The sequence below is a fragment of the Eretmochelys imbricata genome, chromosome 9, assembly GCF_965152235.1.
Source record: "Eretmochelys imbricata isolate rEreImb1 chromosome 9, rEreImb1.hap1, whole genome shotgun sequence".
NCBI classification, from domain to species: domain Eukaryota; kingdom Metazoa; phylum Chordata; order Testudines; family Cheloniidae; genus Eretmochelys; species Eretmochelys imbricata.
Genome location: NC_135580.1, coordinates 27503174 through 27523838, shown reverse-complemented (window position 1 = coordinate 27523838; position 20665 = coordinate 27503174). Strand labels below are relative to the sequence as shown.

Sequence of the window (20665 nt, the reverse complement as noted above, 5' to 3'; positions counted from 1 at the left end):
AGCTTCAGAGCAAGCTAACAAGCCAAGAACATACCTAGGATCCATGCTAGGCTTGTACTACTAGTGCTGAAGCCTGAACTAGCTCAGGTGGGCTAGCCCGTGCACAGCTTTTGCTGTGTTGACATACCCTTAGTCACACAAAGTACCCTATTGTGCTTGACCCTTTCAGAGGTGCAGAAGGGGGAAGTGGCCTTTCCCCCCCTTTTGCATCCCCATTCAAGAGCTAGGCCCAATTGCTCTCTTCTGAGTTAAGGGACTGCTTCCTGTTGGCATCCTGAGGCATTCTAGTCACTCCAAAGAAGGTGGGAGGAGATGGGGTTATGGCTCTGCTCCTCTCTTCATGCTGGCCTGTGGAGTTGGCTGGCTAAAGAAGGGAGAGTATAGGATGTTGCACCTTCTTTTGCTCCAGTGGTAGCTGTGAGTCCTCAGCAAATCAGGTGTTTCAGTTTAGGCAGCTAAAATTAGTTGAATGCATCTGAAAATATTATAATTGTCCCTCTTCTTCCTCATTAGCACCTGGTGTTGCTGGTTGCTGGTAAGTCCCAGTACCTATGTGCTGCAGCCACTGTTCAGGGACGATTCCTCTCTGTCATGCTCTCCCTTTTGCCTTTTAATCCTTTTAACTTCCTTCTTTCTTATCTGTAAGTGTCAGGTCAAATTACAAAGGTTTCCTATCACAGGCAGCACCTCCGTGTGGAAGGAGGAATTCTTGCCTGGTGGCGCAACACAGCTCCGCTGACTCTGAGTGTTCTCAGCACTGACTGGCCCATGTGCAGTTAGCATTCTTTCCACAGTTTCTGTGGAAACGTCCACACTGCTGCTCCAGCAGGGAAGTGGCTTTTCACCTCTAGGCGTTCACAGAGGGCCATTGTGATTAGAAAATTAATCATTTTATAAAGATAATACTTTGCATTTCCATAGCAACTTTCTTCCCAAGATGTCAAAGCACTTTACCCAGATAAGTGAATGACATGGGAAGGTGTTGTATACTTCAGGAACATGACTCACCTAATTCTCCTTTAAATCCATTAGCCTGAGACAGATTTAAATGGATTTTACTTCTCTAACTTCACAGAAGATAGCTAGTCTTGCAAGTTCTGCCCCTCCATCCGCATCTATCAACGGTTATAATTAGTGATTAAAGACTTAAGCAGGATAAGGGGAAAACATAACTGGTTTATTAGACAACAAGATTTAAACAACAAGGACCCCAAACAGAAACAGAACAAATAATAATAGTCTGGTTGTTAATGATGATGTTGTGGACATGAATTCCGGAGCCCGCAAACCCTTACACAATAGGGGAAACTGAGGGACAATAAAAGGCAATCACAGTACCATCTCTCTCACTGACCCAAGGGAGGAACCCTGTTGCTACAAGATGATGATGACCGGTTCCCTGGACTGGAACTGGAACTCAGGAACACAGGGACAGAAGCTGGAACACAGGAATGGTGGAACAGGTGATCAGTTAGGTAAGTGGCCAATGTCCTCTTTTTCCTCTATCTTCTGTTCTTGAAGATGTCGTCCTATATGTGGTATGGAGACTCTTCTTTCTTAGATGTGTAACGGTTGCATTCAGGTAAGTCTTGAAGCTGGAAGCTATATGGAACCTGAAATCACTAACAAGTCCTGGTTGGGCTGGACTCTAGCTCTTGGCTGCTCATGTGGAAGACTGCCTGCCATTCTGATGGACTGCCCAGAGTAACGGTTACACTACCCTTAAATAATCTGCAGTTGCTGGGCAGACTAGGCTGTTACATGACTTACCCTTTTCGTGCTCTAATTTGAAAAAGGCAAAAAGGGTGCCAAACTCTCCATGAAGGAGGGTGTCCAAGATGGAGACCTAGTTGTTGTTTTAACAAATTCAACATGGCGAATGGGGAAACCATAACAAACAGATTTTAACCGAACACTTTTACTTCAGTTTTACACCAGCAGAACTGCACTGACTTCATTGCAGTTACTCCTGACTGTTGTGAGAGGAAAATCAGGGCCACAGCATATGAAAAATGCCATCCCCAACAATGGGTACTGATGAGGAGCTAGAATCTTGAGTATGTCTTGAAGTTAATGCTACAGACTTTGGTCTGCCAGAGAGCTGGATGTTGATACATAATATTACGACCTCCTTCCCAATGCACACGTGCGCACACACACACACACAGGTAAATATGATGATGGTGTTGAAACCTTTTTAAATATTTTCTTTATTCCACCCCCCTCACCATACAACTGCTTCATGCTTTCTGATCACAAAATATGTGAATATCAAAATGGCATAGGGCAGAGGTTCCCAATCTGAATTCTGTTTACTGCTAGTGGTTTGCAGAACACTTGCTGGTGGTCCATAGCAAGAAAGAACTGGTCACATGATGCTGGCTCTTACCTTTGTTTTCAGCTGCTAAAACGCACAAATAGTTTCTAAGTAAACAATTGCTGTGATTGTAAAGGGGATGAGGATGAGATATGATCATGAATGGGAATGGTGTTGGTCTTCACAACTGAATAGGAGAGGTGGTGGTCCCTGGAGCATTCTCTCTAAGTGGGTCACCTTATGACAATGTTGTTTGGGAATGTGACAGGATGTATTAGGCTCAGAGGCCCCCTGCTGGAACCCTTACAGTCTTACACAATCAGAAGGAGGCTGCAGGGAGCCGCCAATCCAGGCCCAGCAGGGCCATATAAATGCAGTTTCAGGGCTCTCTCGAGCAAGTCAGTTGCTGCCTGGAGTTGGAGGAGCACAAATGGTGTTCCTGGCTGAAGGCTGGTACAGGGATGGGATAGCTCAGTGGTTTGAGCATTGGCCTGCTAAACCCAGGGTTGTGAGTTCAATCCTTGAGGGGGCAGTTTAGTTGGTCTGGGGCAAAAAATGGGAATTGGTCCTGCTTTGAGCAGGGGGTTGGACTAGATGATCTCCTGAGTCTCTTCCAACCCTGATATTCTGTGATTACCTGATTACATTGACAGAATAGGAGAAAGTGTTAATATGCTTTTTAAAAAGGGGGGAGGGATAGCTCAATGGTTTGAGCATTGGGATGCTCAACCCAGAGTTGTGAGTTCAATCCTTGAGGGGGCCATTTAGGGATCTGGGGCAAACATTGGGCACTGGTCCTGCTTTGAGCAGGGGGTTGGACTAGATGACCTCCTGAGGTCCCTTCCAACTCTGATATTCTATGACCATGGGCAGAAGAGTTGCAGGCAGGGACTCAGGAAGCAAGAAGGTGCTCCTGGCTAATTGCTGGGATGGCGTACAAGATTTCAGCCCTACAGTAAGGTTGAAGTGGTCCTGAAGCTGCTGGGGCTGTGGAGAAGTAGTCCAGGGAATTGTAGCAGCAATGCAGTTTAGTTAAAGGGATGCTGTGGGTGGCTACTATTTGTAGGGTGCTTGGGCTAGGACTTGGAGTAGTGGGCAGACCCCAGTCCCCTCATTAGCCACTGTGGAAGTAGCTGGAATACTGAACTGTGCTAAATTCCCAGAAGGGGAACTGAACTGGTAGGTGGCCTAGCTGGAGAGCTAGATCAGAAAGGCACAAAGTGGGCAAAGAGTCTCCAGAGAGGAAGCCTTGGGGGCATGGCCCCATACCAGGGTCGAGGGACATTTGAAGGTTGTGGGACTGATGAGGACTGAGCCCAGGGAGAGCTACAAGAAGAGATGTACCAAGATGTACCAACCAAGGTACCAACCATGATGGGCCCTATTGAATTCTTTATCCTAAAGGGGTTTGCTTGTATTTCACACAAACTGTATGTGACTTGGCAAGAAGGTTGAGTCACCGAACACCCACCTGAACTGAAAAAAAGCAGGCTCACACACCAGTTGACAAGGGGGCACTCTCATGAGGTGAGTGCACCCCATTACAGGGAACCTCAGTGATAGAGTATCTCTGGTTCCATGTAGCTAAAATGTATTGAAAATATTGACTTTTTTTACTGACCACTTTTTGTTTTGTTCTTTATTTTACAAATATGAGTCCTGCTCCTGCAGTCGGATCTGCTATGGAGCCCACTTCATGCAAAGTCTTAAAAATATACAAATAATTTTTGTTTGTATATTTTTATTTTGATCCATTACATTAAAATTTCAAAGATGTTGCAAAAAATTTTAAAGTAGATAATCTTTATAACACACAAAAACAACCAGAACAGAACATCCTTTTTTTCATTTACTGTATTTCCTCATCACCAATCCTATTCAAATGATTTACAGTTTGTCTGCACACTTACTAATTGTTCATATTAAAAATATTTCTTGGTTGTGGCATACTAGAGTGTGCATTACATCTCATTCAAATTCCAATTGATATGATATGCTTTAGGAGACGATGGGGCGTAATGGATGGGACACTGAGGTAGGAGAGCTGCATTGTATTCTATGCTCTGCCACTGAGTCTTAAAGTCTTAAAAATATACAAATAATTTTTGTTTGTATATTTTTATTTTGATCCATTACATTAAAATTTCAAAGATGTTGCAAAAAATTTTAAAGTAGATAATCTTCATAACACACAAAAACAACCAGAACAGAACATCCTTTTTTTCATTTACTGTATTTCCTCATCACAAATCCTATTCAAATGATTTACAGTTTGTCTGCACACTTACTAATTGTTCATATTAAAAATATTTCTTGGTTGTGGCATACTAGAGTGTGCATTACATCTCATTCAAATTCCAATTGATATGATATGCTTTAGGAGACGATGGGGCGTAATGGATGGGACACTGAGGTAGGAGAGCTGCATTGTATTCCATGCTCTGCCACTGATTGTCTCTGTTATCTTGGGCAAGTCACTGCCCTCCTCCCCCCTATGCCTCAATTTCCCTTCCTACCCTTTGACTCTCCTTCTGTTTAGAAAGTAAAGTCTTCAGGACAGAGAATCTCTTACTATGGGTGAAACCCTTGTGCTGTTGAAGTCAGTGGGAGTTTTGCCATTGACCTCAGTAGGACCAGGATTTCATCCTATATGTATTCAAATAATAATTAATTTGGCCCCTTCTCCAACCAAGCAACAGGTTTTACTTTCTATTTCTGCCCTCTATGGTCTTCTGGGATTGTCAGTACCATGGTAGATGTGATACCTGTGAAATATGTGTGGGTTTAAGTTGTCCGCTATCTTCCTCTAATGTTGTTTACCTGCACCACTGAGAACAAATGAGTTTTTAAAAAAATGGAGCTTCTGTACTAACGAATTAAAAAAAAAATCCCCTGCTGTTCAAACTCTTGTATTGCAAAAATCCTTTGTCTGGTTAACCTCTCTTTTATTTTTTTAAGTGGGGCAGCAGACAACACATGAGGAAACAGAAGGCAGAAAGGAGACCTTTTTTTTGAGCAATTTAGGAGGGATGGAGGCGTATAATAAGGTTATAGGACAGTCTCTCTTTTATGGACTCAATAGTGCAAGGCACTCAGCAAGCCTGGGAGGTGCTGAATACCCAACTCCCACTGGACCCTCAATTTGGAGCATTTGTAACTATCAAGGCACAGCAAGCAATTGGGTATGCAGCCTGCTAGTTTGGTTACATATTCTGTAGATTTCTCCCCCCCCCGCCCTCTTCTGTTTGGAATAACCGCCCCTGCCCCCCAGCATGGTTTTGAACATTACTCGTGGTCATTGTACTTGAGAGAGAGAATTCATCACCTTGTTTTGCAGGTATGGGCCCTAAATTTGTTACTTAAGCTGCAACAATACATTCTGTTTTCTTTCATTTGGTGTTTGCAGCTTTCTGGTGCACTCAGCACTTTTCATTTGTTGGCCGGAGTGGAATTTTTAGTCCAGTCTTGATACATAAAACATTAGTAGTAGTCATTCTAGTACACCACTACCTTTACAGATATAGGCAAATGCTGTACTGCTGGTGGAAATGTTTGCTTTCCTCCTTTATTAAAGTACATAGGGCCCAGATCACTGTTATATCTTATTTCTTTCATAATCCCATTGAAACAAATTGGACTGCTGTCATGATAAGGTACTACGCGATGGGAGTAAGGATATGTTGATCTAGTCCTAATGAGGACCATGCATACTATGCCTTTATTGTATTTACTGTGTTGACATTTATTTTAGATTTCTTCTTGATTTTAATGTCTTTCAAATTAATCATGTAAAACCAGATAGATTTGGTCATTATTGAAAGTGTCTGAGATTAACCTTTTTGCTTGAAATGTTATTAAAAACTGACATCAGGCTAGTACATGAGATCAGCTGCTCCAGTAGTTGTTGTGTCTGACTCTTTAGATTTTGAAAAAGGAAATTCAAATCCAGCAAACCGTATTAGCAAAACATTCAGGAAGTGCACCAAGGAGCAAACCAGGATGATCCAGAATGAATCCTGAAATTGTTCATTGTGAGTTTTAAAGATGAAACTTCCCTCTTTGTAATTTGCAATTTTCTCAGAGAGGTGGTGAATTTTCACTTCTGAAGAAAATAGTATCATGATGAGACAACTGCAAGAACCTGAAATAGAACAAGAAACATCACTGCTCTGAGAATTTCCTAACAACAAATCTTTGAGAGACATAATAACCAAAAAGTAAAATGTCATTTTCATTACATTTCAATATATATTTTATGGTCACTTAACTGACTCCTTCCAAGGTGCTTCTTTTTCAGGACCTGATCCAATGGCCATCGAAGTCAATGGGATTCTTTCCATCGACTCCAGTGAACTTTGGATTAGGATCTAAATAGCCAACCATACCAAGTGTTATGTCTAGTGTAAGGCCTCAGTCCAGCAAAGCACATATGTAAGTGCTTAACTTGACTATTAAGCATATTAATAATCCAATTGATGTTAATGGGACTGCCCACGTGCTTAAAGGTAAGTATGTACTTAAATACTTTGCTGATCAGGGTCTTAATGAGCAACATCCCTTAGCACAATTTTTCTCTCCAGCTAAACTAATAGTAAAAATTTACTCTAGTTAAAAGTCTAATATGCCTCATTCTTTTTACTGCAAGTGGCAGTAGATTTCCTATCCCTAATGGGCTTCTTCAAATAGGATGCTTTCCAGTTGCAACCCTTACAAAGTGTGAAATGTTGGCAACAAATCTGCCTCTTGCAAAGAAAGGCCCCTGAGCCTGATTTTGATCTTGTGCTGATGTCAATCAGGAGTAATCCCAGTGAAGTCAGTAGTGTTGAGATAAGAATCAGGCCTATTGTTCTTTCTAATAAGGTACTAATACAGAGCCCTTTTCTCCCCACAGTTACACCAATGAAATTCCACTGACATCAAGGGAACGAATGGGAGAGTCAAGCCCAAGGATTCCCAGGTGGGTTCCCCAACAAATAAAAAAAAAATAATTTTTTTTGGTGTTAGAATTTGCTGATTCATCAAAAACAAAACGTTCTGTGGAGATGGTTCGAATCTGACAAATGGAACCTTGCTTGCCAGGCAAGTTTTGAAACCCTACCTAGAATCCAGCCAGTTTGCCTGCCTGGCTCTCTGGGACCTGTCTGGTAGGGTGCTGGGGAGCCCAGGCTTCCAAGGTCTGTGGCTGCAGACGAACTAGTGGCCATGCTTCCTACCCTGTTATGGAGAATTTTGAAGTTTTGGGGTTTGTTCAGAATCAGAACTGCACCAAATTTTAAAATAGCACAATCCTCCAAAATGGAATATCTTTCTCCACCCAGCTATAGTTTTCAGGTTTAGATTCAATGCAGCGACAGTTCTCAGGACAGTATCATGTTTTATTAAATAGATCACTTATTTTAAGTCATTAAATATGAATAAGTGACTAATTTAAATGCAGAACTATACTAAAGTACTTACATGAAATGAAGCTCCAAAGATATAACCCTACTGGACCATGCAGAGTTTCATAGGGATTGCCAAATGCATTGTACATGAAGAAACCTGTTCCCACCAGAGCAAAGACTATCAGTACTGTACAGAAGAGAATGACACTTACATGGATACTTGCAGGGATAATTTTGAGCAAATCTGGAAAAACTAAAAACAAAATAGAACAAAAAATTACTACAAACATTAGACAAAATTATCATTTTAAAAATCTGAGCAGGGATTTTGTGCTGCTCTGTGCTAATTGTTTTAAATTGTGCTCCTCAGAACTCAGTGAAAGAGGAAAATGAAGTAATCAGATTTAATTATAAACAGATTTGTAAGGATGTTTAAAGAGAAGCACATTGTGGAATTCAGAAGTGCAAATTGACCAAAAGAGAGAGACTAGCTTTGTGGGAAACCTCATCTCACCTTTTAGATCACATCTATCTACATGTATTAATAATTACTGCCCTTTCTGTGCCAGAGAGTAACTCAAAACCTTACCTTGTGATGTCCAAGCTTTTAAGAGCATTCTATCTGAGCCAGCCTTATTGTGTTGAGCTTTTAAAGAATGTAAATTCCACATATTTGAATTTTTAAATGCTAAAAATATGCCCTGAATCAGCATACTAAATGTTCACTCCCTACTCCCGAATGGTATTAGAACAAAGTAAAGTGCTTCAACATCTGTAAGTATTGCGTCTGTTACACAGTGCCTAGGGAAGATATAAAATGCAGACTAGAGTACAACATTTCAACACCCTGGAAGTCTCTGGGCCAAATTCAGTACTGATGTAAACAGTGGTGCAAATTATATGTTGGGCATAAGTTGGTCAAGAAACAGATCCTGCTGCATGTAAGTTGCAAAGTAATGTAACTGGCACTCATTTGACATTAAGTTTTTAATGTCAGTTAAGTTAGCCTGTCATAAAACAGGAAGAATGCAGTGGTAAATCAGATCCAGGTTGCATAGGTCTAAATAATGACACAAGGTGCAAGAGAGTGGAAAACCAGGTCTAATGGTGGTGATAAAGAGTGTAACTTGCACACCAAGCTGGTGGGGAGAAGGGCGGTGGAGGGCTGGTGGGGGGGGAGAATGCAGCAAGAAAATGGTGTAAGAAAATACAGCTCTCACCTCACTTAATTGTTAGGGAACCTTCCCATTAATTTTCTAGGGCAAAATTCCACACTGGCATAGTGGGTTTCAACTAACAGGTTTCAGAGTGTCACATGATTATACAAGGACAAATTTTGTCCCCACCAAATCCCAAACTGGTGTAAGTTATACTTGGTTGACATACTTACTGAATGCCAAATTGTTGCAATTTATTGTATTTTGCTTAAACCCACTTAAATCAATTTTCTGACCAAGTTACACCTTATTTAGGTTACGTTGACATTACCTAACATGGTGTCAAGTATCAGGGGGTAGCTGTGTTAGTCTGTATCCACAAAAACAACAAGGAGTCCGGTGGCACCTTAAAGACTAACAGGTTTATTTGGGCATAAGCTTTCGTGGGATGAAGTGGGTTCTAGCCCACGAAAGCTTATGCCCAAATAAATCTGTTAGTCTTTAAGGTGCCACTGGACTCCTTGTTGTTTTTATTGACATCACCATTAACTCTGGTCCATAGTGTTCTATAAGTAACAAAAAAGTGCTGGACAGTGGATTGTTTTGGTCATTTATGTAGCTGTAGCAAATGTATGGAATTAATTCAGAGTTTTGTTTGGAGGAGTTTGGATTTTTATTATTCTCACTTTATTTGCTGAGGGTCTTAGGTTGAGATCAGGAGTACCTTTACACTGTATAGTTATTGATATTGTGTTCTTTAATTTATTTGATGGGCGCCTATTGGAGCTTTTATAAAACTAAAGAAAGTTAATGATTAACTCTCCACCAGCTTTTTCAGTTGTAATTAAGGGTTTGATTTATACTGTAGGGGAGATTAATGCGTTGTATTGTATAGTGTACTTCCTTATCTGTTGGAGACAGAAAGGACTTCCCATTGAAAATGCAAGTCTGTCATTGATAATGGAACTATATTGTGTGGGCACTTATATATGGTTAAGGGTGTCCCATAATTTGATTGATGTAGCTGCAGATAGCTACCCCAGTTTGTGTTTGTAAGTTTGTTCCTAGATAGTTCCTATAGTTTTGGGTCCAGGAACTACAATTCCCAGGATGCACTGGGGGAGGAAGAAGAAGGAGGTGGAGGAGAAGAAAAATAGGAAGAATGTGAGCTTTGTGAAAGAGTGAGGGGAATAAACCTTACCTTTGCTGTTATCAAGCTTCTCGAGCCTTCCTCAAAGGGGTTCAGGTAGAAAACAAACTGGCAATGAGCATAAAAGAACCTCAGAGAAACACAAAGGTAAATTTATCTAAGTGCCTCATGATGTGGACTTACCACCAGCAAGAAGAAATGTCAATTCTGTACCAATTCAGCGACATATCTAGGACATACAATATGTAAGAATAACATACAACCCAGACCAAGTGAAAGCCATTTGTGATGCACTAGAGCCTGACAACAAGGGCAAACTTTGATCCTTCTTGGGACTGCGAATACTATTAAAAGTTTGTATAGCAATTTGCTATGAAAGTAGACACCTTTGCATCATCTCCTAAAAATGATGTAAAGTTTCAATGGGATGAAGCATGCAAGACCAGCTTTAATAAGATAAAACATACAATTTCTACCAATCTGCCTCTTAGCCCTTTTATTTCTGAGACGCAAACAATTTCATAACAAACGCTTGTGAGTACAGTCTTGATTCAGCTAAAAAATGGACAAGAAGTCGCTATTGCATTCACCTCCAGAGCCTTGACTGATCCAGAAAAATCCTAGTCTGTCACTGAGAAAGAAGCTCTCGTACATTTCTGGGCAGTAAGTCACTTCAGAAACTACCTGTGGGGTAGGAGATTTATCTTTAAGATCTGATCACAAACTTTATTCAGCATGTGAGGTTGTGGGAGAGCAACACCAAGAATTGCCAAATGGACCACCAAACAAATGGACTTTGATTTCCAGACAGTATATCTTCCAGGTGCCAAGAATACCACTGTAGATTGTCTGTCTCACCTGCCCATACCTTATCATGAGTTTAAATAGAGAAATATAATGAAGAGATTGTCATTGCCCAAATATCTGCTACAACCCAAGGAGTGATCGCATTCTGAGAGTGGGCAACAGTCATGAGAGAAAACATTGTACTTCAGGACCTAAAGATTTACATTCTCAACAGATGATCTTACAAGACAATGACACCAGAACACTTGCAACCATATAGACACATATCACACGAGCTGTCCCTTGTGTAAATGAATGGATTTTGAGAATTGACTGTCTTGTGCCTACACTTCTGAGTATGATTGATTCACATGGCACATGAAGGATATCTGGGGATGAGTCTAACCAAAAGACAACTGTGACAAGCCTTCTGGTGGCCAGGGATGGACAAGCAAGTTGAGGAAATAATCAAGAATTGCATGGCTTATGTTAGTAGAGATAAGTGACAGAAAACCTTCAGCATCCTTCTCACAATAGTTGACTATCCAAGCTGTCCAAGGGAGAATATGGCTCTCAACATAATAGGACCATTTGAGGATCAGCCTGTTACGCAAAGGTTTGCCATAATATTGGTAGATTCATTCAAAGTGTCCAGAAGATAGATTCACTTGAATGGTTACCCCTTAAAGAGTGATTAAGGTCATGTCATCAGTCTTCTCCCAAGAAGGATTTCCCAAGGAATTGGTGTCTGACAATGGAATGCAATTGACCTCTGTTGAAATGCAAAACTCCCTCACTAGCAATAGTATCAAGCACAAAACTGTTTGTTTATACCATCCTAGAGCTAATGGTCTAGTTGAGAGAACAAACAGACTGGTGAAAGAATTTTTTGCAACTTATCAGTTTGCAAGCTTTACTTGAAACACTGTTTGCTTACAGGACCACTCAACAACAAGAGTATCAACCTTTGAACTGTTCGGAGGACACCAGGCCGATACACGACTTACTACCTGTCAAAGGCTCACATTCTCCTTTTTCAATTAAACCTTCCAATGAAACTATTTGTGAACGTGTTAAGAATAAACAGCAGAAATACAGACAGTATGTAGATCATAAAAAAGGTGCTACAATTTGAAACTTGTGAGGTTTAGATTGTGTGAAGCTGCCATACAGAGTCAAAAAGGACATTCAAGATAGCAGAAATCCAGGGGATTCTGCTGTATTAATAGATAGAAAGAAATGGAACATTTCAAGATTGTCTGCAGCTCATCAGCCAGCAGCTGAAGAATAGAGTGCTAATTCTCCACCTTGGACCAGAGAACATCAATGACACCAATAATAATGATGGACAATCTATAGTAGTAAGAATTGCTCCACTGCTAAGTCTTGTTCCTGCCTTTCCAGGTATTAGGAGAAGTGTGAAACAAAGATTGGAAGACTTTGCTAGCGGACTTAAATCATGGTTTGGAAACAACTGTTAAAAGTTTTACAATGGTTATTATTAAGGGGAAGGCTGAGTTCTATCTACCTAGATGCAGATAGCTACCCCAGTTTGTGTTTGTAAGTTGTTCCTAATTGTTCCCATAGCCTTGAAACCAGGAACTACAATTCCCAGGATGCATTGGGGAGGAACAGACGAAAGAGGAAAAAGGAAGACTGAGCTCTATGAAAGTGTGAGGGTAATAACGTTACCTTTGCTGTTATCAAGGTTCCTGAATCCTCCTCAAATCCTCCTCAAAATTGGTATTTCCTTTTTCGTTTATGGACTATAACAATGAACTGGAACAAATGCGCTAGGTTTACATTAGAAAATTTCCCTTCCTAAATTCTCCAAATGGCCTGCTGAAGCTAGGAGCGGACAAAGGTCAAGGGTATTTTATAAGATCAGAACACTTCCCCTGAGTTTAAGTAAAACATTTAATGGAAAGTTTTGTGTCTGAAAACATAGTTCTGCAGGTAAAAGAGAGGGGAATTAAAGGAGAAGTAAAAGAAAACAGTGAAGCCTTAATTTTAAAAAATGGGATGTCAAAATAAAGGAAGAAGGAACTAGTGGCCAAATAAGATGTATAGATATTGTGGGCCTTTTTCTGCTCTGTCTCATGTTTTACATGTCTAACTCAATCAGTTTGGTCAGAAGGCATCCTCTTGTGGGTTGTTGCTTTGCTACTTGTTACAAAGCACAGTACTCTGTATATAATAACTCATTAATCAGCACTAACTTGTAAGTCTATATTTGTTTTTTAAAAATGGCCTCAATATTTTGGCTACAATTTGTTGCATGTGCAATTGTGCTCTTTGTCCTGACCACCTAAAGGCATCTACAAAGCAAGCAGTTACCCATCTAATGGGTATAAATATGCACATTATTATGCCTGCAGTTTTGCACCCATACTTAATTATTACTGAAGGATAAAAACTGTGCCTGCAAAACTGGAAACTATGTTGAGGCTTAGCTAAAAACAAGGCATATTTTATCAGGCACAGTGTCAAATAAAATGTTAGGAATTATATATGGTTTTGGCATCTTTTGTATTAGGTTTTAACTATTAGTTCAAATTATGACCATACCTACACAGGTCAGGGTGGATAGTGAATCAGATTTTCTGTAAGTAATTTTTAATCATTTATGTGTTCGGTGACAACAAATATTTTAAAACTAACCATAGAACAAACTTAACTGCTGCCGATCCACAGGGGCATGATTAAACTGGGGGTAATAACTCCTCAAACTGCCTTGCTGTGATTATAACATGCTGAGAAAGAGCTAAGTAGGAGCTTCACATAAATTAATCTACCATGTAAAATGTTTACCAGCAAACAGTTTTGTAGCTGGCATCGCAGTAAGCATAAAAAAGCAGGTAATGCAACATTTATAGTCATGATGAAATTAACAGCAAATTAATTATATTTAAGCAAACATTCGTAAAATTTGCTAGAAGCTTTGCTAAATGTAATCTTTAATATTGTCTAAAAATATAAGTGTGCACTACAGCGAGTCCAGGCATTCAAATTCCCTTCTCCTTGCCCATTACCCTCTCTCAGCCCAAAGTGAGAAGAACGCTTTAAAGTACTATTCAAAAGATCTGTTAAAAACTGTACTTGTCTTGACCGGTTTTGATGGACAAAGGCATTATGTAGTTATGGTTTTGCCTTGATAGTCCCTGGGGGGTACAATCTCATCAATGTTTCTCTTATCTTGTGATGAAACATGTCCAATTGCAGAATCAAATCTCATAAAGTCAGAGTTATTAACAAGGAATTCCTCAAATACCAGTTTATATATTTCTAGCACTCACCAAGAACTTTGCATTTAAAACTAGCCATGTACATAAAATTCAATTCAAACACTTATAGCCTTTGTAGCGTAGTTACAGAACTGCTGTTCATCAGCAACAAACAACCCCTCTGGTAGTGCTGCCACCCCACCAGGCAGGAACTAAGCCTTGTCTATTTTCAAGACATCAGACTACAGTTACAATTCATTCCTTACTATTTAGGGTCTCAGAGTAACAGCCGTGTTAGTCTGTATTCGCAAAAAGAAAAGGAGTACTTGTGGCACCTTAGAGACTAACCAATTTATTTGAGCATGAGCTTTCGTGTGTGCATGCCCAAAACTATGTACAGGATTGCATGCCTAATTTGCAAGAACATTTACCACAATTGCATGTATAAATCAGGTATTTGCAAATGCTATTTCTGCTGCGAGCCACTAACTACTGGTAACTAGACATTTGCACATCTGAATACCAAGTTTCATGCACAGTCCCAGTCACTGCACATGCATAGTTCTGAAAATCAGGCCCTTCATTTATTCTTTATGTTACACATTTACTTTCTTACTACCCAAAATAGTACTTACTAATAGTACTTACAGTAGTATCAGTGTAAATGGTATACATTTTAGCACTATGCCAATTAAGTTAGCCATAAACTAGGGAAAACAAAGTCTTTAGTTCATGTCGACTTTCTAAAAGGGTATATCACACATTCTATCACAAATAAGGTTCTCCAGAATTAAGTCTTTCAGCACTAGTGAATGTTTTGGGATAAAGTACAATACGGCAAACTTAATAAGATCAATCTTTATTTTAAGTAAACATACAACTACATTGTATTGGCTGTTACCCTTGACAGCTACGTCTAGAATTTTAAAATTGTATAGGTGACATATCAGGAAAAATTAAATTCAGCAGAGATGTTGTTTTGAAAGAAAAACATTTCTTCATTATAATGAATGAATTTGTGTGCTAGGTGTGAATGCCAATGACCTTTAGAAAATGAACTGCCGACCCAGAAACTGATGAGAATCAGCCAGAGTAAATGAAGCAGAAGTCTTTTCCCAGCCTGACGGGGTTTGCTGGCAGACCAAATTCATTTTACAATTAAAAGAGATATAGTGGTCAGTAGGGAACATTTAATGGGAACAAACATAGAACTAAATCATTTAACCTATTTTCCAGACTGTTTCTTCTCAGATGTGTTACAGTGTACTTCAGTTCATTAAACTGTGGACACATATATCGTACTACTTCCTGAGACATTTATAATGACTTCTAGAAAGAATTTGTGTAGACGTTGTGTGTATTCCCACAGATATGGAGAATGTCAACTGTCTCTCAGTAATTGGGCTCTGTGCAGATGAAATCCTTCCTTAGATGCAGATATTAAGCTACCTTATCATATTTAAACACAAAAATCACATGCATTTGCTCTTTCAGCTAAATAAAAAATAGTCTGAGTTATTTGTAAAGGGAACATTAACTCCTCCATCATCCACTCTCTGTGAAAGTTCACAAAAGACAAAAATGCTTTAGTGACTGATTTTCCAAAAGGGTGTGTTTATAAGATTTATGCTGTAACCTAGTTGCAGCAGGTCATCCTCGTGGGATTCTACAGTTTCAGATGTACACTAGGGCCAGTAATCACTTCCTGGTAGTCTCTTCTGAGGACGCTACAATGAAATATTCCTGGGCATGTAAGTAGGATTTACACTGGGCTTGTAATACAAGGGGAAAATCTATTCAAATAACAATGCAATGCCACATATTTAATTTAGATAAAAGGAAGGCAACATACACTAGTGGTTCACTTAGGGCAGGGGTGGCCAACCTGAGCCTGAGAAGGAGCCGGAATTTGCCAACGTACATTGCCAAAGAGCCACAGTAATATGTCAGCAGCCCTCCATCAGTTCCCCCTCCCCGCTCCCAACACCTTCCTCCCACCAGCAGCCCTGCCAATCAGCACCTCTCCCTCTCTCCCCGCACCTCCCGATCAGCTGCTTCATGGCATGCAGGAGGCTCTGGGGGGAAGGAAGGAGGGAGGGGTGAGGGCATGGGAGGCTCAGGGGAGGGGTGGGAAGGGGTGGAGTGGGGGCAGGGCCTTTGGCAGAGCCAGGGGTTGAGCAGTGAGCACCCCCAGCATAGTGGAAAGTTGGCACCTGTAGCTGCAGCCCCAGAATCGGTACCTATACAAGGAGCCGCATATTAACTTCTGAGCCACAGGTTGGCCACCCCGGGCTTAGGGAAATGAGAGCTAGGAGGCCTGACTCTCTACTGATTTGTTTTATGTTCTTGAACAAGTCACTTAGACCCCTGTTCAGGAAAGCAGTGACACGTATGCTTAAACTTTAAGTACATAGTTAAGGGCCCTTCCTCAGGAAAATGGGTGCATTCCTGAATCAGGGCCTTAATCTCTTTGTACCTCATTTTCTCCATCTGTAAAATTAGGATGATAATATTTGCTAGAGTTTCTTGTATTATTCTTAACACAGCCTCTTTTTTTGCTTGTGAAATATGTGCAAACATTGCAATTTCATCATATTTATTCATTACTCAAATGTATTTGATGAATTTTTAAAGAATATTTTCCCATGTGGAATGATCACATAGTTCACTGTGGATGGATTATCTAGTGCTCAATTTTTAACATTCCACACTGTGTTTAGTATGTTTAGCTGTGATTAGCTAGATACCTCACCTAGTATTGTTTCTGTTCATCTATTGGATGTGCATGCATGCACTTCTGGGTGCAGTTACTTGTAGGTGTGAAGCATAACATTCTGGTGAATGCCACTTTGAAATTAATATTTGGTGAACATTTGTGACAGTAAAGCTTGTTTGGACGAATGGTCCCAGAAAGCTCATCCAAAGGATATATCTCCAGTGCAAAATAAAAAGGTGAGTTCTTAACTCACATTAGCTAACCTAAGATAGCTAACTACCTGAGTTAAAATAGCAGTAAAGACACAGCAATTCGGTTTTTAATTTGAGCTAGCAGCTTGAGTTAAAGCCTGTAGGGGAGTCAGGGGTTGAACGCGAGCTGCAAACCTAAGTTAAAAAACAAGTTTGTGCATCTTCAGTGCTATTTTAACTCATGTTAGCTAATGTGAATTAAGAAAACACCTTTATGTATTTTTTTTTTTTTTTGCGGGGAAGACAAACCCAAAGAGTGCAAGTATGACAAGGGAGCCAATTCATTTAAAATGGGAGTAGCTATTCATGGAAAATTTGTTGCAGTATTTTGCCAGCTCTAAACTCCACTTTAATAAAGCACTTTCAGATCCTTTGTATTATTATTATTATAAATCATTACAAACCTATTAAGAGCACATTCATAATTTCTCTTTATATAGAAGCAGAAGTGATATCAGATTAGAAGTGACCAATTCAGAACAGACTAGTAAATCATTTTGGTAATGACTAGTTCCATGAACCCAGCCATCTTAGGCTAGGAAAATGCATTATAACCATTTTACTTTACAATATGAGGACAATGCAAGTGTTCTAATAACTCAGGGCCCAATTCTGCAACCAGAAAAGGAGTACTTGTGGCACCTTAGAGACTAACCAATTTATTTGAGCATAAGCTTTCGTGAGCTACAGCTCACTTCATCGGATGCATACTGTGGAAAGTACATAAGATCTTTTTATATACACAAAGCATGAAAAAATGGGTGTTTACCACTATAAAAGGTTTTCTCTCCCCCCACCCCACGCTCCTGCTGGTAATAGCTTATCTAGGAGAGTGGGGTGGGGGGAGAGAAAACCTTTTATAGTGGTAAACACCCATTTTTTCATGCTTTTGTGTGTATAAAAAGATCTTTTGTACTTTCCACAGTATGCATCCAATGAAGTGAGCTGTAGCTCACGAAAGCTTATGCTCAAATAAATTGGTTAGTCTCTAAGGTGCCACAAGTCCTCCTTTTCTTTTTGCGAATACAGACTAACACGGCTGTTACTCTGAATTCTGCAACCCTTACTCATGCTGAGTAGTCCCTATTTGAGTGAAAGTCAGAACTACTTGTCTAAGTAAATTCTGCTCAGTGTAAGCATTGCAGAATCAGGCTCTCTGCTGGAACTTTTGCCAAAACTCATTAGTGCTTCACACATTCCCAAGCTGCTGGGGAGACAACCTCCCCACTCCCCCCCGCTAATCATGTGATTCCCAGCTTTCTCCTTAACCAGTCTTAACAACTCCATTATGTTAATGAACATGAACTAAATCCAGTCAGTGCTCTGTTGTGCTATCTGCATTATCATTTGCAGTTCATAATAATATCTACAGATGAAATCTAATTCCTTTGGATTTAGTAGACTGCTCTGAAAATTCATCCCAGACTGTAACCTGCAGGGTAGAACATCAGCATAGTGTGACAGCCGGGAAAGTAATAAAGAGAACTGTCATAAATAGACCCGTTATGGAATTTAGACATATCAAAGTTTAACAGTAAACTAAATGAATTTGGTCTGCTACCTCTGCAAAAAATAGTACATAGTAAATCTTTTCTGATGCATAATCTGGTAACCTTACACCACCACAGATGATTGATGCAAGCAATTTACCATTACTGTTTCAGAAGACTGCTTCCAAATTGTCTTTTGTAATAATAATTTCATGTGGCATATTGTAAGATACGTACATAAAACAAAGATCCATTTGTTATTATCCATTTAATATGTTGCTATATATAAACTGTATGTTCACTTGATCAATGTATTAATCTTTTTATCCTTGAGGATGAACAGGTTATGAATATTGCATGTAAATCAAAACAATTTCTAACTGTCTCCTTCCATTAAACTCTGTATCTGTCAGATACCCAATTCAATTTGCAGGTCAATTAATTGAACAGCTACTAGCATAAACCCGGTATGTTTTCCCAATTAATGCAGCAGATTGTTATCTTTTGCTGCTATATTCTTCAAAAGCAGTAAATGAGGCTTTGCGCTGTCTTTCTAATAAGGCTGCTGTTACCTTACTGCTGTTGATTTCACAATAGAACATAAAATAGATAAATAGACAACAAAATCATTCTTTCAAAGTAACAAAAAAATTAGGGGGAAATAGCTATTTGTTGTAATAAACCATAAGAGAGGTGCATTGAAATTGTCACTAATACTGTAACTAATATTAGTAAGGTAATTTAAATGTTAAGATGGACACACTTCAGAAACAATACCATTTAATCTTAGAATATTTTGCACTTGTTAAAACTCTTAAGTAAATAAGAACGCTGCAGCATTTGTCTGCTCATTATCATGGTAGTGTGCACTAAGGTATTAAATAATTCAAATGTCATTGTTACTTACATGAAAATCGAAAAGGTCTCCCTCCTAGCCCACATTGTCTAACACGCTCCCCGTAGAAAAGCCCATACTGAATTTCACCAATAAACTTCTCCAGTTCTGGTCCTGTAGCGTTGACAAGCAGAGCTCCAGTTTTGCACAGTATTGTTCCTTTGATCCATAACTGAGTTCCGATGGCTGCTGCAATGCCTAGAGCACAAGCAAAGCTTAACACCCCAGCTATGCAAAATATGACTTTCTTCTGTTGGGCTGGCATGGCTGCTTGCAAAGTCCTTTCTAGGGAAGGAACAAAACTTTTAATAAGAGAGCAAAACGATCTTCATCACATGAGCAAAGCAGACATACTATCCAACTTGAAAACTGCAATTTCAACTCAGTGGTAGCCCGTCCCCTCATAGTACTAGTATGCTGCTATAGTGCTAAGTAATCTCCCCCCAAAGAAGCTTTTAATTCTTTTTTTCCCTCTCCCCCTATATAATCCTAATTTATATACACACATTTTAAAAGAGGCTGTAAAATAGAACTGTTTGCAAAGTGTTTTTCAGCATATCCTCTGTGTTACTTGATAACAAAGGTTTAAGATAACAGATGGAACCTTCTGTGTAATTTGATGAATGTTTCTCCTCTTCTTCATCCTTTGTCTGATTGAGTGAGCTGAAAATTACAGAAATAGGTTTGGCTGCCATGTGACATTATCAACTGTCCAAAAAGTTAACTTCTGTAGGTGGTTTTGATTTTCCAGTGATAACTCTAAAAACTAGCAACATACAGCATTTCTGCTTGTTTCACTATTCCTTGTGCAATACAGAGAACCAGAAACTGAGACAGAAGTCCTAGGTGGAATGTCCTTTTCCCCATCAAGATCTCCTTTACAACAGGGCTAGTGTGTTTTGCTCAATAGTATTTTGTTTAAAATATGTGGCTGGATGCCAGCTTCTTGGTGGAGTTTGGACAAATATATGTTTGAATTTGGGTTTTAGATATAAGCAAATAATTTCCATTTGTTTTACTCTTACACAGTAATATGTTATTCACAGCACTTATGTAGTTAGGCCCTAATTCTGCAAACACTTATGCATATGCCTATTTTTGTGTGCATGTGAGTTGAAGTCGGTGGGACTACTCATGTGCATATGTTTATTATGTGGATGTTCTTACGTGCTTGCCAGATCAGGGCCTCAGATAGGACCAGATGCATCGGTGAACAACCTGGGATGGTTCATTGACTACTTGCCATCTCAACACTTTTTGTAAAACATTAGGGCCTTGTCTAGACTAAAAAGTTT

At 39.6% G+C, this 20665-nt stretch overlaps 1 protein-coding gene across 1 annotated transcript; it reads right to left on the bottom strand.

Annotated features, from left to right (window-relative positions):
* Positions 1 to 6189: 6189 nt before the first annotated feature.
* CLRN1 (clarin 1) lies at positions 6190 to 19635 on the bottom strand. Its single transcript, XM_077827168.1, has 3 exons — positions 19383 to 19635; positions 7775 to 7954; positions 6190 to 6458 (listed from the first exon to the last, which is right to left on the bottom strand). The coding sequence occupies exons 1-3, from the start codon at positions 19633 to 19635 to the stop codon at positions 6190 to 6192; spliced, it is 702 nt and encodes a 233-aa protein (XP_077683294.1).
* Positions 19636 to 20665: the final 1030 nt, after the last annotated feature.

Excerpts from the sequence above, each read along its gene's own strand:
- CLRN1 (XM_077827168.1), bottom strand. The coding sequence starts at position 19,635 with ATGCCAGCCCAACAGAAGAAAGTCATATTTTGCATAGCTGGGGTGTTA. Across the intron at positions 7,955-19,382 it reads GAGACCTTTTCGATTTTCAT|TTTTTCCAGATTTGCTCAAA; the intron begins GTAAGTAACAAT and ends TTTTGTTTTTAG. Across the intron at positions 6,459-7,774 it reads TCTTTGGAGCTTCATTTCAT|GTTCTTGCAGTTGTCTCATC; the intron begins GTAAGTACTTTA and ends GTTCTATTTCAG.